Here is a 14921-nt window from a genome sequence, read left to right as displayed (position 1 = left end):
CCACCCTCCAAGATTAGATTAAATTCCCAATTTACCAAAGGATATGGAAACCCAACTAAAGCAAGGTGACCACACAGAGCTAGAGCAAATACAACCTGTCTCTACTGCACTATCCTCAGCCCCTGCAAATCCCTCAGAGGGGCTTATGACAACCAGAGGCTTAATTCTGTGCTGTGTTATAATCCTTTTACACATGGGACTTACGTGGCTCTTTGGAAAGAACTTGCGCGATCTATGCACTTAATGCTTCTACTGAATTGAGCGTTTACAGGTATTGGCACCCTGCTCTGATTTTAAGCCTAAATTAGCATTTTTCCTTCATCGGAAGAAAGGAGAATCAGCCCTCAGGTGTTCTCTGACACTGGACCAGTCAACATTCTGAAAATGCCCATTTTCCTATGGCAAATTGTTGAATATCTATTACCTCATCATCAGAAACACACACATACATTTATAACAGTAAATACAGTAAGTACAAATCTACTGTAAAGAATTTGAAAAATACAAAACAAAGTGAAAAAGAAATCAGCTGTTTGACCAATCAGAGGTAACTACTTTCAATTCTTTAATGTATCTGTTTCTCTTTTTTTCATTTCTAAGTATAGCTATATAAGAAAATGAGGATCCTGGTATATTTATTATTTGTGTTCTGTTTCCTTTCTGCACTCATCCCATGAGCGTTTTCTCATGTCACTCAGTATCCTTCTAAACCAAAATGTTCACAGCAGCATAGTATTCTGCCACAGACTGACTCTATCACTGATGTCACCATTCCCCATTTTTGGAGCCATAGGTTTTCTATTTGTGCTGTAAGTAACATGGAATGAACATCCCTATACAAAAGTCTTTGTGTACATGAATAGTTCTTTAGAATCAATTCCTAGATCAATAATTATGGCATCAAAGTGTAGGCATATTTTTCAGGCTTTTGATACGTAAGAAATTACATCAGGAACAATTTACTTTCCCATGCTCAGAATGCCGGTGTCTGAGTTCATGGCTCTTGGCCAAGTGTCAATGAACAGCAATAAGAATCCCAATCTGTCCGTATTCAATTTGTTTTCTATTTTCCCTTCTGGATGTTTAGTCGGGTTTAACCTCCAGTGTCCAAACAAACATTCCCAAAGCTTCTTAGAATCTGTCAAGCTTGAGAAATTAACTTGCCCACAACCTCTCGACTGCAGGCAATTTCCAAAGCAAATCCTGTTCAGAAATCTAGCTTCATGTGTAAAACAGTGGTTACACAAATTCATTCCACTGTCCTTTCACTGAGGAATGCGGTGTATCTGGCAGGGTAGTGAGCAGAAGCCTGTATGGAGGTGAGTAAAACGCCCCTACACTGAGGCCTTTGTCAACTACCAGCAGAACTGGTCTGGGATTTCAACATGATTTCCAGTGCAGCCAGCATATTCCATCTCTAGATTTGTTTAGCTAGTTTGCAGTAGGCACCATCATCCCAGGGCATAAAAAGTGCGGGACCAAACTGGTGTTTTCTAAAGATCTCTGTTCCTGGAAAGACTTCATGTTCTCTTCATTGAATTGCACAGACCTCCTCCTTTACTGATATGAGACCCATTGAGGAATATCCTGAACTTGAGGACAATTTTATAAGTGAAGAAAGGGAATTACAAGAGGAAGGGGAGGAAAAGGCAGAAGAAATCTCTGAAAATGCGAACACGGAAATGATTTCCATGGAAACACTACTCAGAGTGTTCCGAGGAGCAAACGAAGCTCAGGACGCTAACAGATTTGCCAGCCACCAAGAGACAGAGAACATGTATTCAGAGGTTGGTTAGATTATTTCATAAAAGGGGCAACCTGTACCCAAGAAAAGTTTCCCTCAATTTTGAGCCTATGTTCGTAGAATTTCTCCCCAAATGTATCATCATATAGAAATTATGATGATTCCTTTCAAAAACAAAACTTTTAACATCATCAGGATTGTAAAGTTAATCAACTTCCTTTATTTTTTCCTTTTAAGAACTTCATAAAAGTATTTCAGGACCTAGGTTCCAAGAATCTGGAGCCAATTGAAGTTGCTCTTCTTCTGAAGCATCCTTTTATTCAAGATCTGATTTCAAGTTATCCAGACTATAAAATCCCTGTGAGTATTACCCCAAGGTCCTAATACAGTCTTAATTTGGTTGAGTTCAGGTTCAGGGCTTGGTGGGATATCACAAATGTGGAGGAGCAGAAGGAAGGAAGAAGCTGAACTAGGCTGGAACAGGGTCTGAGGAAGCTAAACTGGTAATGGTGTCAGGCCAGAAAGGCCAGCCCTCAATACCCAAATGGCAGCAAGTTCAGACAGAGTAGAGGTGACTATCAGTACACCGGTACCGTGATAGGACTATCAGTGTATGGATAATACTATTAGTACTACAGATAGGACCACCAGTACTAGGGATAGTACCATGGAGCTGCCCCATTGGGACTCTAAGGACTTGGGTCTACCACAGAAGGCTGGAGGTAGGTGGCTGTTAAAGTTGGGTGGGTGGCCGTATTCATGTTCTGCATTATTCCAGCCATCGAATGGCCCTGGCTTATGATTGAAGAGTATGGAAAATAGAGTCCCCCTGCCGAAGAGAACTAAGGGGACCATGATCCCCAACCAAGTGCTGATTTGTTCACCGTACTCTAATCCTGGTACACATTGTCTCTGTAGCTCATGCAGTGACAGTGCTTATGAAGGAATGTGTGAGGGTTCCCTCAGAGAAACTGTTCAAGATGGGAAAACTGAGGACAAAACCTAAAGAGACCGGACCAAGTCAGCAGAACAAAGGAAGGAAGAGAGGAAGAGCTGTGTCTCAGAGCTACCTTAACCACGCACATCTCAAACACACGTGCTGAATGTGCACCCACCGGGCAGGTCCCGGGTCCCCAACAGTAAGGGCTACAGAAAGCAGGGGGTGACCCCCTTTCAGAGTGTGGCAGGTTGCTACAACCCTCTCACAAGCCTCACACACTTAACAGCGTGAAGTCTTCCTATTTGCCTCCTGTTAGTTGTTTATTGGACTACGAAGAGTTTGCTGAGTTTAAGATAAAAACGCTTTCACTTTGATAAGAGGCAAGTGATCTAAGAGGCGTTTCTCCTGACCCCTCAGTGATAACCTGCTATGCCCGGAAATCAGTCTATCCAGACTTAAATATCTTTGTACCTCCATTTATTTGTTCTCAATTGATGATCCTTTTTACATTTTATTACTTCTGTTGGCAATAATTGAAATTGATTTCTAACCAGCTGGCAGACACTAAGCACTTTCAGTAGTGAAGTATGATGACAGCATTTAAGAACATAGTTTCTGGAATCATAAAGTCATGGGACTGAATCTCGGATCCACCACTCACTAGATACCTAACCTTAACTTTCTCTTGACCCGGGCTTTCTCACCTGTTAAAAGGGGATAACACCCATTCCTAATTCAAAGGGTTGTGGAAAGGATTAAAGGAGATGGTGCCTCTAAAGCACGGGGCACAGTATCTGTAGTACATGGCAAGTACTACAGAAACGATGGCTGTTAGGATATCTATTCAATACTGAGCACTTACCACTGAAGCTAGTAAAATAAGTTTCCATGGGAGACAGCAACATAAGTACCAAACTCAGTTGCTGTTCCCAGGCAAATTCCACTTCTGTCTGCAACAGAATGTTTACTCACAGGAATTAAATCAATAACAGAATGATAGAAGGTAAACCACACCCAAGTGCAAAATTACAGGAATTCAAAACATAGGACTTTTTGTGCTAGAAACTGAGTCTTCAAAGATGGCTGGAGTTTAAGAAAATTGAGAGGGTGGGGAGAGAAGGTCTATGTGGATTTTGCTGTAGGGGTGGAGAGGAGACCACATCCTGGGTGGAAAGAGAGGCCCGGGGGAAGGCGTGGAAGCCGGGCAGCGTGGAGGAGTGGAACCCCACTGGTTGAAGAGCAGACAGCAGGCTGTGAAGGGCTTGGAGTGATCCCGTTGAATTAGTAAGATCAGGCCAGATTGCAAAGAACCCAGGCATCACGTGGGGAAATATAGTTTCAATCTGAAAAGCGATGGAGAATGGCAGGGCTTCTGAGCAGGGGCATGCTGTGATGTGAATTTCTTCATCCCTAAGTGTTTCTTTGCCTCTTAAGCATATCATATCATTATGTCTCTACATTTAACAGACCTCTTTTTTAAATTATTTATGTCTCTTTATTTAAACAGGCCCAAAATATTTGGAAATGTGGTTGGCAATGTTCTAAGTCATTGTACTCATACATCCCACTAGCATTTACTCTTCACATTGAGACTGATATGTCACAGGTCCCTTTTCGGCATCTTATACTCCATACTTGCGTTAATAAAGACCAGCTTTCTTCCCCACTTAGGATGAGGGGATGAGTCAGTATGACCCTGGAATTAGTGGGAACAGAGCACATCAGAGCTAGACAAAGGGTGGAGAGAAGTGGGTGGGTGGGTGTCACAGAAAGGATGGGCAGCAGTCTGCCAGCTGTGGGTGTCTCCCTGCTTTTGCCTTCCCCTGGGCAACCGTCATTCTGTGTGAGATGTGTTCCAGAAGCCAATCACTTGAGATTGCATTTCATCCTACACATTCTGTTCCACATTTCAGGGAACAGCCCTCCTATTTTAAGCCAGTAAAATAATTTTCAAATCCTTAGAATTATATATAATAGGGTTTATCTTACATTACCAAGAACAGTTAGGACCCTAAAACGATGCCACGCTTATTTCCTCCTATAATGGGAGAAGAACTCCCTAAAAAGTCAGGACGATTTGGGGAACATTCTTACTTCTGGAGACTTTAGAATGACTTAATATGATTGACTTGCAGAGAAGATTCTATTGGCACTTTCCTGAAAAAAGAAACCCACCAACAGATGACTGACTGCCTTCGAAGGCAAGTCCCTTGAAGATGTGTTCTGACGCCCAGGGAAAGCTGAAGTCCACAGGGCTCTTGTTAGTTTGCATATTTTCCTCATTTTGAAAGGAGTTTTATCAACTTGCACCCCAGCTGAAGCACTCCTGACGTTTTTGAGCAGCACAGGACCGACTCCGTTGTGGCAGGATGTCTGATATTCTGCGCTGCAGCCCACTATATTCCAGGAGCACCTTGATGCATTGATGACCAAAATGACCTCTGCACATTCCCCAAATCCTCTCTGGTGCGCAGACTCCTCTGGCTGAGAGCCCCCCAAATGGAAGGTATCTGACCTCCCATGAACCAGCCTCATAGCTCAGGTATCACCTGATACTCTAACAGTAGAAAAAGAGTTCATCAGTCTGTCTGTCTGTCTGTCCGATGGTTCATTCCTTCATTGCCAAGGTGCTTCTACTGAGTCAGCTTCTTCAACCCTCCCCATCCTGGTCCTTTGCATCTCCTCCCTGTCGCTCCACCCTGGAATCTCATGAGAGGGCGATGGACCACCCGCTATCATCTAATCCGGGCGCTTTCATCTGATTGTGACCCAAGGAGAGCTGAGCCTTGGACCTGAAAAGCCTCACTGTGATGTTCAAAAAGGAAAGAGGTTCCCTTTCCAGTAAGGTGCTCTATTCTCATTTTCACTAGGCAAATAAAGAAAAGAAAGAAAGGAAAAGAAAAAAAAAAAAATCTCTGAAGACTCAGTTACCAACACTCTCACCCTGTCATCATTTTTTTGCTCCAGATATCCATGTACAAGTAAATAGATCACATTTTTAAAATGAACTTTAACCACAGTGATGTTATTTGAAGATCTTTCAAGATAAGTAGAGCAAAAACTAGAGTGTGGTTTTTCAGGTTAAAATGTTGTTTGCTGCTATAAACAGTGGGAAGTGAAGGTTGTCGCCTAACAGCTCTGTGTTTACAAGGTTCATGTTTGGAAGCAACACGCATTTTAAATACATGTGGAAAAAAAAGCGAGTGTGCGTAATTATTTTGATACGTTGTATTTTTTGCTCCTTCTGGTGGGTGGCCTGGCTTTGTGGTTAGGAGAGCAGAGTCAGGGACCATGCTGACTGGGTTCACACTTACGAACTGTGTGACCTTGGGCAAGTAACCTCGTAGTGCCTTGGTTTCCCCACCTGTAAAATAGGGTTAATTATCAACCATACCTCACAGGGTCCTTGTATGGATGAAATGACTTAATCCATATAAAGTGCATAGCTCCGTGCTTGGTAGATAGAAAGCACTCAATACATAGTAATTATTATTACTATAATTATTACTGCTGGTCTGCTGGTGGTTGCAGTTCACAGGAAATATTTCTGAGCCGTGCAAAATTGTACATGGATGAACTAAAAAGCTGGCATTTCAACTCCTGAATTCAGTGTCTGCTCTTTGGAGAGGGCCCGCTCAAAGCAGCAGGGACCCGGCACAGCCAAAAATAAATAAATTAATTAATTAAACAAAAATAGAAACCTTTGGAACTCAGCTCTGAAGAAAAGAAACATATTCTTAAAGCACTTGCCTAAAAAAAAAAAAATTAGAAACTGCATAAATATAATTCTACATTTTTCACACGTGCTTGTACCCCTTCTACCTTGTGATAATGTCTTAAATTTATTTTACAAACATCTATGATTTAAAATGTAACATAGCTGGGTATTTTAAGTGGGAAAAAACAGATCATTCAATCTCTAATGTTAAAAAAAAAACAAAACAGAAATGAGATAGTCCCCCCACCCTCAAAATAATCTGCTGTTCTAAAATTCTACAAATCTGTAGACATGATTAATTTGGCATTAGACTTTTCCTTTAATAGAAAGTGGATACTGTTTGTTACTGATTGATAGGGAAATAATGTTTTGCCTTTCCCATTATTGACAAACTCTGCTTTTACAAATGTTATTTAATCTGATATGACACCTCTGTTATTAGATATTATTAGATGAGGAAATGGAATCTCCAAGATCTTTGCTATCTTTCCAAGGGCACAACTAGTAAGTTGCAAGGCAGGATTCAAGCTAAATAGAGAACAATTTTCTCAAAGGAAAAAAATAAAAACAACTTACTGTTTAATCACTGCCACATATTAGGTGATCATTCATTCTAACTCATTTACTAATATTTGTGACTTCTCTTTGAATCTCTTCTCTTAGGATGTTAAAATAATTCTCCAAAGGAGTGAGCATGTACAAGGAAGTGATGAAGAGAGGTCTCCTTCCAGACTCACAGAGGAAAAGAAATGAAGACAAGAGAGCGGCAATGAATCTTCCAGGCATCAAGTGTAAACGTGGTGTTTGTTGTATACATTATCATCATAAGTGTAGAAATGACCCCTACCAGGCTATGAGGGGCATGGAAAAGGGAGTCTTCCTTAACTTGGAGAATATTCTGTAATAAACTTTAAATTTCCAAGCAAAAATCTGAAGTAAGAAGGAGTGCATTTTGAAGTGATTCCGAAAATAAAAGGCACCAGAACGATATGTTCAAATATAAACATACACATTAAGTCATGAACAGTCCCAGTGAGAAGTATCTACATTAGGCAGATACAGTGAAAATTCCCCCAGAGCTCCACGTCAGGGCAGCATGGCTGCATACAGTTTGTCGTTCTCGCTCCATAAAATTCCAAGGTGTATCTCACTAGCCAAGGAGAAGGCTGCGTTATCAGCTGCTGGTATAGTCACGATCCTATTATCTATTCATAATTCTTTATTAATAGAATATGTTTCTTGTATAGATAGAGGTACAATTATAGCACTTGTATAAATTAGTGACTCAAATTCAGTGATACTTACCTGAAGAAAGTGATTTTGTTTTTGTTGTTTTCGTTGCATTTTTAAGTGAGCACTGATGTATTTTCAGTGGCTGGGCCTCTGTGAAACCCCCTCTGGGTCTCCTCACTGGCTGCTCCTTCTGTGGGTCTTTGCTGAACCCTCCTCTTCTACTCAGCCTCTAAGAGTTGGAGGGCCCCAGCACTCAGCCTTCTCTGTCCACAGTCAATTCCTGGAGGAGTCATCCATTTCTGTTACTTTATTGGGCCAAAGTGAAGTTTCTATTCCCATCTTCCCCCAAAATCCAAACTTCTCTCTTACTGTCCACTTGATTACCACAGGAATGGCTTATCATCATCACAAACTCAACATACCCAAGCCAAAGAGAGGGAGCCTTCGCGTCACCCCGCTGCTCCAACCGTCTATTGGAGTCCCATCTCATGTAGAGTCTGGTCCAAGTCCTTACCTTCATTTTACCCCTCGCTGCCTGTCTGATCTCATTTCCCTATATTTTCCCCCAGCCCGTTCTGCTTAAGCAACAATTGTACCTTGTTGACCCTGGAACACAACAGACACATGCCTGCCTCAGGGCCTTTGCACTTGCTTTTCTCTCTGCCTGGTCCCAAATATCTGCATGGCTTGCCCCCTGACTTCCTTCAGGCCTCTGTTCAAATGACACTTTGTCAGCAACGCCTTCCCTCAACACATAATACAACATAGAAATAAACCACCATCCCCATACCTCTCATGCCCACTTTAATTTTTTTTTTCCATTGCACTTATCAACATCCGACAAATGCAAGTTTACTCTTTTGTTTGTCTGTCACTCCACTAGGTTGTAAGTTCCATGAAGTAAGGGATTTTGTGTATTTTCCTTATTGCTATACTCCTGAACATAAGACTAAAATCATAGCCAGCTTTAAGTTGCATTATAATACATTTGTGCAAAACGTGTAGAGGTATCACATTTGGATTGATCACTGAAAAAATGAGCCGTCCAAAGACAATTTCAATTGTCAGTGAGAATAATATTCTCTCTTTTTTTTTTTTTTTTTTTTTTTGCGGTACGCGGGTCTCTCACTGTTGTGGCCTCTCCCGCTGCGGAGTACAGGCTCCGGACGCGCAGGCTCAGCGGCCATGGCTCACGGACCCAGCCGCTCCGCGGCACGTGGGATCCTCCCACACCGGGGCACGAACCCGTGTCCCCTGCATCAGCAGGCGGACTCTCAACCACTGCGCCACCAGGGAAGCCCTATATTCTATTTCTTGAGAGTGACACATTGCCTAAATCTGCTTCTTGTGGGTTCCATTCCCAGAACCCTTGTCCTCAAGATGATGGAGGATGGTGATGCAGAAGCTTAGGAGGTGGAGAAGAAACCCAGCCAGAGATTTCACAGTTTCAGCTAGCTGATTCACTCGTAGTTCTAGTTATTCTAGAGAAGGGAGCTGAGGAACATCTGAAAATAGGATTCAAATAAATAAGACATCATGATAAGGACACAGGCAGCCAACCAACCGACATTTTATTAAGGATTGAAGACGACAAGGCAACATTACATTGCACTGGAAAAAAATTAAAAGCGGACACAATGGCTCTGTAATGATGCCTTATATTTCCTTGTAATTGCTTGCTGTAATAATGTTCTTGCACAGTGTAGTTAACGAAGGAAATTGCAGAATTTCCCTCCTGAGGCCCATTATCTCATCTGAATTATAGGAGAGCAACCCACACAAAGGTCTCCCTGGTGGGTATTTGCCACCATGTCAGTCTCCAGTCATCAGCAGGATGGAGCAGACCTGGTGGTGGAACATGACCTAGAGATGTAAATGGAGCTCTCGCACCGCAGGTTCTGGAGCGGGCAAGGGTGGAACTTCACACTGAAAGCAGAGACTGCATGGGATTCTGCCAGAAGAAGAAAGAATGTACTGTAAGCTCCTTTCCCCAAGAGCCTTCCGAGTCTTATAATTCTAGTGAACGCCCAACCACCTTCAGGTCATTCTGAGGCTGCTTTTGCCCTGCACATTACCATGTCCTCCGGCTATTGCTTTTGTGAGATGGATCTGAAGTCTCTGATCTCGGACTCTGGATACACCATCAAGATACCTCTCTTAATGCAGACCAGGATGTCAAAGCCATTGTGTATGGGCATACGCACACACACACACACACACACACACACACACGTGAACCCACATCTGCAGATTTTGAGGAGTCTGAGGTAACCAAAAGAAACTGATGACTTATATTAAACTTACAAATAACTAAAGCTTCTAAGCCTTTGTTTCATGTGCTTTAGTTCAACCACATTTCCACCTGTCTTAACAGAGGCCACTTTTTTAAAATATTAAAGTACAGGTATTTACATATAACCCTATTAAATTCATCTTTCAAATATGTTTTTGTATTCTATTGTCATGGTGTTAAAAGAAATTTATAACCCAATTCTACCATCTAGTACGTTTGTATTGTCTACTTACGTGGTGGCATAGCTGTCCTGGTCTCAGAGCCCTGGGACAGGAAGGCTCTCACTCCCTCCTGGGAAACTCCTGGAGTCTCGAACTGTCTGCCATCTCCTGTGGCGGCATCTATGCTCCCCTGCAAGTCCTCATCTAATTTAAAACAAAAGAGTTAATCTGATTTTAAATCTCCCAGAGGAGGCTATCCCTTTCAGGACTCTGTACATTCAACCCAAATACCAATCTCGAAAAGCCAACCTTCAAGAGACCATCATGTCACATGATTAACAGCTGAGCCAACCTTTCTACCAGGCAATGGTCTGATGTACATCATTGCACTTTTGGTGTATGTTAGATTATAAGATTCGGGGATCACCCAGAACTCATTTTAAAACTGTCAAAAAATAATATAGTATTTCCTATGAAAAGAAAGGGAAGCTGATGCTATTTTCTTCTAAAATAAATATATCACCAGTGATGTCTCAATGAAGGGATTACCTGGGTAAAGATGGTCAAGGAAACAAAATGTCCGTTAACGCAACAGGCAAACGGTTAGAGTTCCGGCACGCCTAAGATGAATGAGAGAGCAGTGAAGCTGGGGACGTTCACTACTTTACCGTGAATTTTTCTTCTCTTTCTTCCCATGAATAGGTCTCCTCCTCCTTCTTGCCTGGCTGTCAATTGTCCACTTATTTCAAAGATCCATTTCTTCCTCTTTAACAAAGACATATTTTAGACTAATTCATGAGAAAAACCCGAAAGGGGGCCACTGTTTCTTCTAAATCATAGGTCAAGGAGGTATCACCATGGGCTGCTTGAAATAGCTACTTCCAGAATCATTTGCTGCCAACATACCATTGGCCTCAGTGGACGTTCACGTCATCCATGTCCACCTTCTCTCCACCCTCATCCAACCCACACACCAAATTGTCACCCTCTTCAACATCTCCCACTATGTGCACCATCTCCCCTCTTTTCAGCACTAAATATGACTATGTTCTCCAGCTCTCGCTTCTATGAGATGAATCTGAATCTTATCCTGGTTGCTCTCCTCTGGACAGCAATGTGACATTTTACAGGGTTATTCATGATATCTTCACGCTATCCTTGGGAACAAGGTAAACAAATATGGACTGAATGACAAGTGAATTTGTAACCAGTAGAGTGAGGTTCTCAAACACAGAAGATTCATAACATGAGTTATTTATTTTCCCTCTCCCTTAATGGGCTGTTAGCTATAGGAAATACTGACTATGTCTCTCTTATTTCTGTGATTTACAAAACTTCAACAAAGAAATTCAAAGAGAGAGATAGAATTCATGTGAATTATAATTGTGGTTGGTACAATGTTGGAAGAAATTCGAATTAAATTATGCTTAATAAGAAAAAGAGGGCTTCCCTGGTGGCGCAGTGGTTGAGAGTCCGCCTGCCAATGCAGGGGACGCGGGTTCGTATCCCGGTCCGGGAAGATCCCACATGCCGCGGAGCGGCTGGGCCCATGAGCCATGGCCACTGAGCCTGCACGTCCGGAGCCTGTGCTCTGCAACGGGAGAGGCCACAACAGTGAGAGGCCCGCGTGCCGAAAAAAAAAAAAAAAAAAAAAAAAAGAAAAAGAGGACTCAATAACAAGGTTAGGATATTAACAATAGGTAACAATAGGTAATAATAGCTAATATTATTGAAGGTCTACTATGAGTCAGGCACTGTGCTGAGTGCTGAGGCATTATCTCATTTAGTCTCATAACTCTGTGAAGTAAGTACTCTTAAGATGGCCATTTACACATAATGAAAATGACAAGTAGAGAGATTATGTAACTTGCCCAAAGTCACACAGCTGGTAAATTATAGACAGACTAGGAACCCGATATGAACACCCAAAGCCATCCTCTTACCTGGTTTGCTCAACTTGAAGTACAAATAACCAATTGCATAAGCCCAGGATGGAAGAAGTGTGACTTAGCGATGTTTAAAAATAAAAACAGAAGGGTTTTGGTCAAAGTGAATTGAATCTAATTTGCTGTGTGTTTTGTCCCCTGAAGAGTCCAGTGTCCTCAGAGCAACATTTGTAGGAAGGGAGATACTGATTTTCCTCTGATAGGTGCTGGTTAGACCTCACTGGCAATTCTGTGTGCAGTTCCTGGCCACACACTTGAATATATGCACAGTTTATGTATGCAGAGGAACTGATATATATATATATATTCAGAAGGGAGGAAACTCAAAACCCCATAGTCTTAGCCTTAAGTAGAGAAACTTCCAATGTAAGGGGCAAAGAAACCATCTCCAACTATTTGAAAAGCTGTCCAGATGAAGTAGCTTCTCTGTGGTCCCCAGGGATGAACCAACTCTAGTGGTGCCTGTTGCAGCGTGGCAGATTCCAGCTGACCATGAGAAGCGACAAGCTCCCTGTTGCCAGGATTATTCTGACAGATGCAGGGTACCATGCGGTACCATGAAGGGAACCTAGAACTTTACCCTTTTGTCCTCCTCCGACTGTAGTTTTACCTCTACTGAGTCAGCTCCTCAGCTCTGCAACCCCAACTTCGATCTCCCCCAAAGAGCCCTTTCAGTGCACTCTTCATCGTGTGTGCCTTTCTCCTTTCTTTAAAGCTCTTTGAGCAGGCTCATCCCACTGTGAGCACCCCCTATTTCCTTGCATTAGAATTCCTACCCATGGCGTCCATTACCACACTCCAGCCACTTAGCTGTGCAGGCCAGCCTGGGGCTGTCTAAGGGAGGATTAAATAGGAATAGAGGAGATACAGACAGTGGACGAACCATTTGGCTGGATGACTATATGGCCCAGCCCACCTCTGAAGTTCTCCTGGGAGAGCTTCTCCTCCCAACCTCCCATGCTATACTAATGGCAGCACCTGTGGTTCTCCTGGACTCCTATTCTCAGAACTGGGGCTGCATCCTTGTCTCTTCATCCTTTTCCCGCCTTCACACCCTATCTTACTGATCACTTCTTACAAATATCTCTCACATCTCTCCTTTCCTTTCAGTGCCCACTCACCACCCTATTTCAAAATCCCTCAAAATCCTTCTTCTAGACTCTTGCAATGGTCCTCATTTGACCCCCCTACTTTCTGTATCTTCTCCCAAAGCCTCCATCGTTCTACCCCAATCCAGCCTCTACACTGTTCACAAAATAATCTTTCTGAATCTTTACTTAAGCATGTCACATTTTTGTTTAAAAACCTTCCCTCTGCTTCCTTGTTATCAAATAGATTCCGCATCTCTTAGGATGTTATTTAGAATCTGATTCTCTCTTTCTATGCCTATCATCTTTTTCTCACACTCAACTTGACACAACTTCCCTCAGCATGGTTTCTGGTACTTATTAGATACTCAATAAATACGAAATGGATTAATGAGTGAAGAGGAATGTCTCCTTTTTACAGAAATTCTAGCAGGTGTAGAGTACCTTTTTACAGTAAAGATGTTCCTACAACCTTATATGTCCCTTATTCTAGATCTGTGGAGAGAACCGATTTAATCTTTTCAATATTATTTGTGTGTGTGTGTGTGTGTGTGTGTGTGTGTGTGTGTCTGTGTCTGTGTCTGTGTGTGTGTAAGGAGGGTCACTTGCCTCCTCTCCAGATGGCCCCCTGTAGCTCTGGAGGAGGGAGGCTGCGTGACATCAGGGTACATCTGCTAGAGGCTGAATGACTCACGAAGCTAATGAGAACTAAGAATCCTATTATAATCACCTCCTTTTAGCACCAGGAGCCTAGTCTAACTCTGAACAGGTCAGTGCAGCAACCCCCACCGTCTGGGCTCTCTCAGGCTCCTCCCTTGCTCCTACCCTTTTTTTCTCTAAATAAAAGGTTCCCTAACTCTGCTTCCAACACCTTTTGCAACTTATTCTGTCTCCTGTCGTACTTAGCTGGCATGTTTGACTTAGTAAGAAATTTACATTGCCTGTTGGATAGCTCCTTCCACCTCCAAAATTTTCTCTGCCATGTTCTCTGATACAGACTTAGAGCATCCTCTGTTACTCAAGGCATCATCAAAGATTCTGTTGAGGCAGGGCTAAACAAATCTACCAGCACATTCACAGTCAGATTCTTTGCAGAAGGACAGAGGGAAACGTTGTTTTCAAGCGTATGTCAAAACAAATCTGGAAAGAGATGCCACTAGCGTCTTGTGGCCACAGTTCAAAGCCCCACAAGGGCCTCACAGGGCTCAAAGCAGCACTCCGAGCACTTGAGCTCCAAACAAACACTGTTGTGTCTTTGCTCACTTCACGGCTAACCGCAGGGAGACAGCGACACTGAGCGCTGTCTGAAGCAGCCTCACCTTGTTATGCGCCCCACAAACCAGGCTGAAACCACAACATCCTTGTGTTCTGCATAGGGCAGACTGCGCCATGGACTCCCAAGGGCGAGGGCTGAGCCTTCTCCCACCAATGTCACCGCCTTTCGAGCCCCTTTCATGGTAAAACTCCTATAAATCAAGGAGAGCCTTTGCCACCATGCTCCTTGCAAAAGCGTCCGCAGGAAGAGTGCCCTGGATGGAAGACATCTCTTAGCTTCTCATGCTCCAGGAGAACTTTACAACTTCTTTCTGAATGGAGTAACTCTAAAAATATGCTGCTTTTATTTCTTTCAGAGTACAACTTCCTCCAAGCTGATAACCATGTTTCTAAATATTGCATTTTCCTAGGGGAGGCGGGAGAGATAGCAAGCAGGTAGTAATAAATACTTCTTGGGTATTTGACAAGTGCCAGCCACTCTTCTAAGCACTTTCTAAGAATTAACTCATTTAATTCTCATCTA

The 14921-nt window shown here is 42.7% G+C and overlaps 1 protein-coding gene and 1 long non-coding RNA gene across 2 annotated transcripts in view; one reads left to right on the top strand and one right to left on the bottom strand.

Moving 5' to 3' along the window:
- The window catches only part of LOC113612622 (sperm flagellar protein 2-like), a 71895-nt gene extending 64497 nt beyond the window's left edge, over positions 1-7398 (top strand). The window contains exons 13-15 of the mRNA XM_027092622.1: positions 1548-1787; positions 1982-2104; positions 7066-7398. Of these exons, the coding sequence (XP_026948423.1) occupies positions 1548-1787; positions 1982-2104; positions 7066-7155 (453 nt within the window). The 3' untranslated portion in view covers positions 7156-7398. The remainder of the gene's footprint in view (positions 1-1547; positions 1788-1981; positions 2105-7065) is intronic.
- A 1787-nt stretch (positions 7399-9185) lies between these two features.
- Positions 9186-11600, bottom strand: LOC113612639 (uncharacterized). The gene is made up of 3 exons (XR_003429912.1): positions 10639-11600; positions 10162-10293; positions 9186-9586 (listed from the first exon to the last, which is right to left on the bottom strand). It is a non-coding gene; the product is annotated as an uncharacterized LOC113612639 (long non-coding RNA).
- Between the last annotated feature and the right edge of the window lie 3321 nt (positions 11601-14921).

This window comes from Aethalodelphis obliquidens, unplaced genomic scaffold (genome assembly GCF_003676395.1).
Source record: "Aethalodelphis obliquidens isolate GAN/ISIS:26980383/991018 unplaced genomic scaffold, ASM367639v1 scaffold80, whole genome shotgun sequence".
In the NCBI taxonomy this organism is placed as follows: Eukaryota; Metazoa; Chordata; class Mammalia; order Artiodactyla; family Delphinidae; genus Aethalodelphis; species Aethalodelphis obliquidens.
The sequence above is the reverse complement of the archived record's forward strand: the minus strand, read 5'-3'. Positions and strand labels throughout refer to the sequence as shown.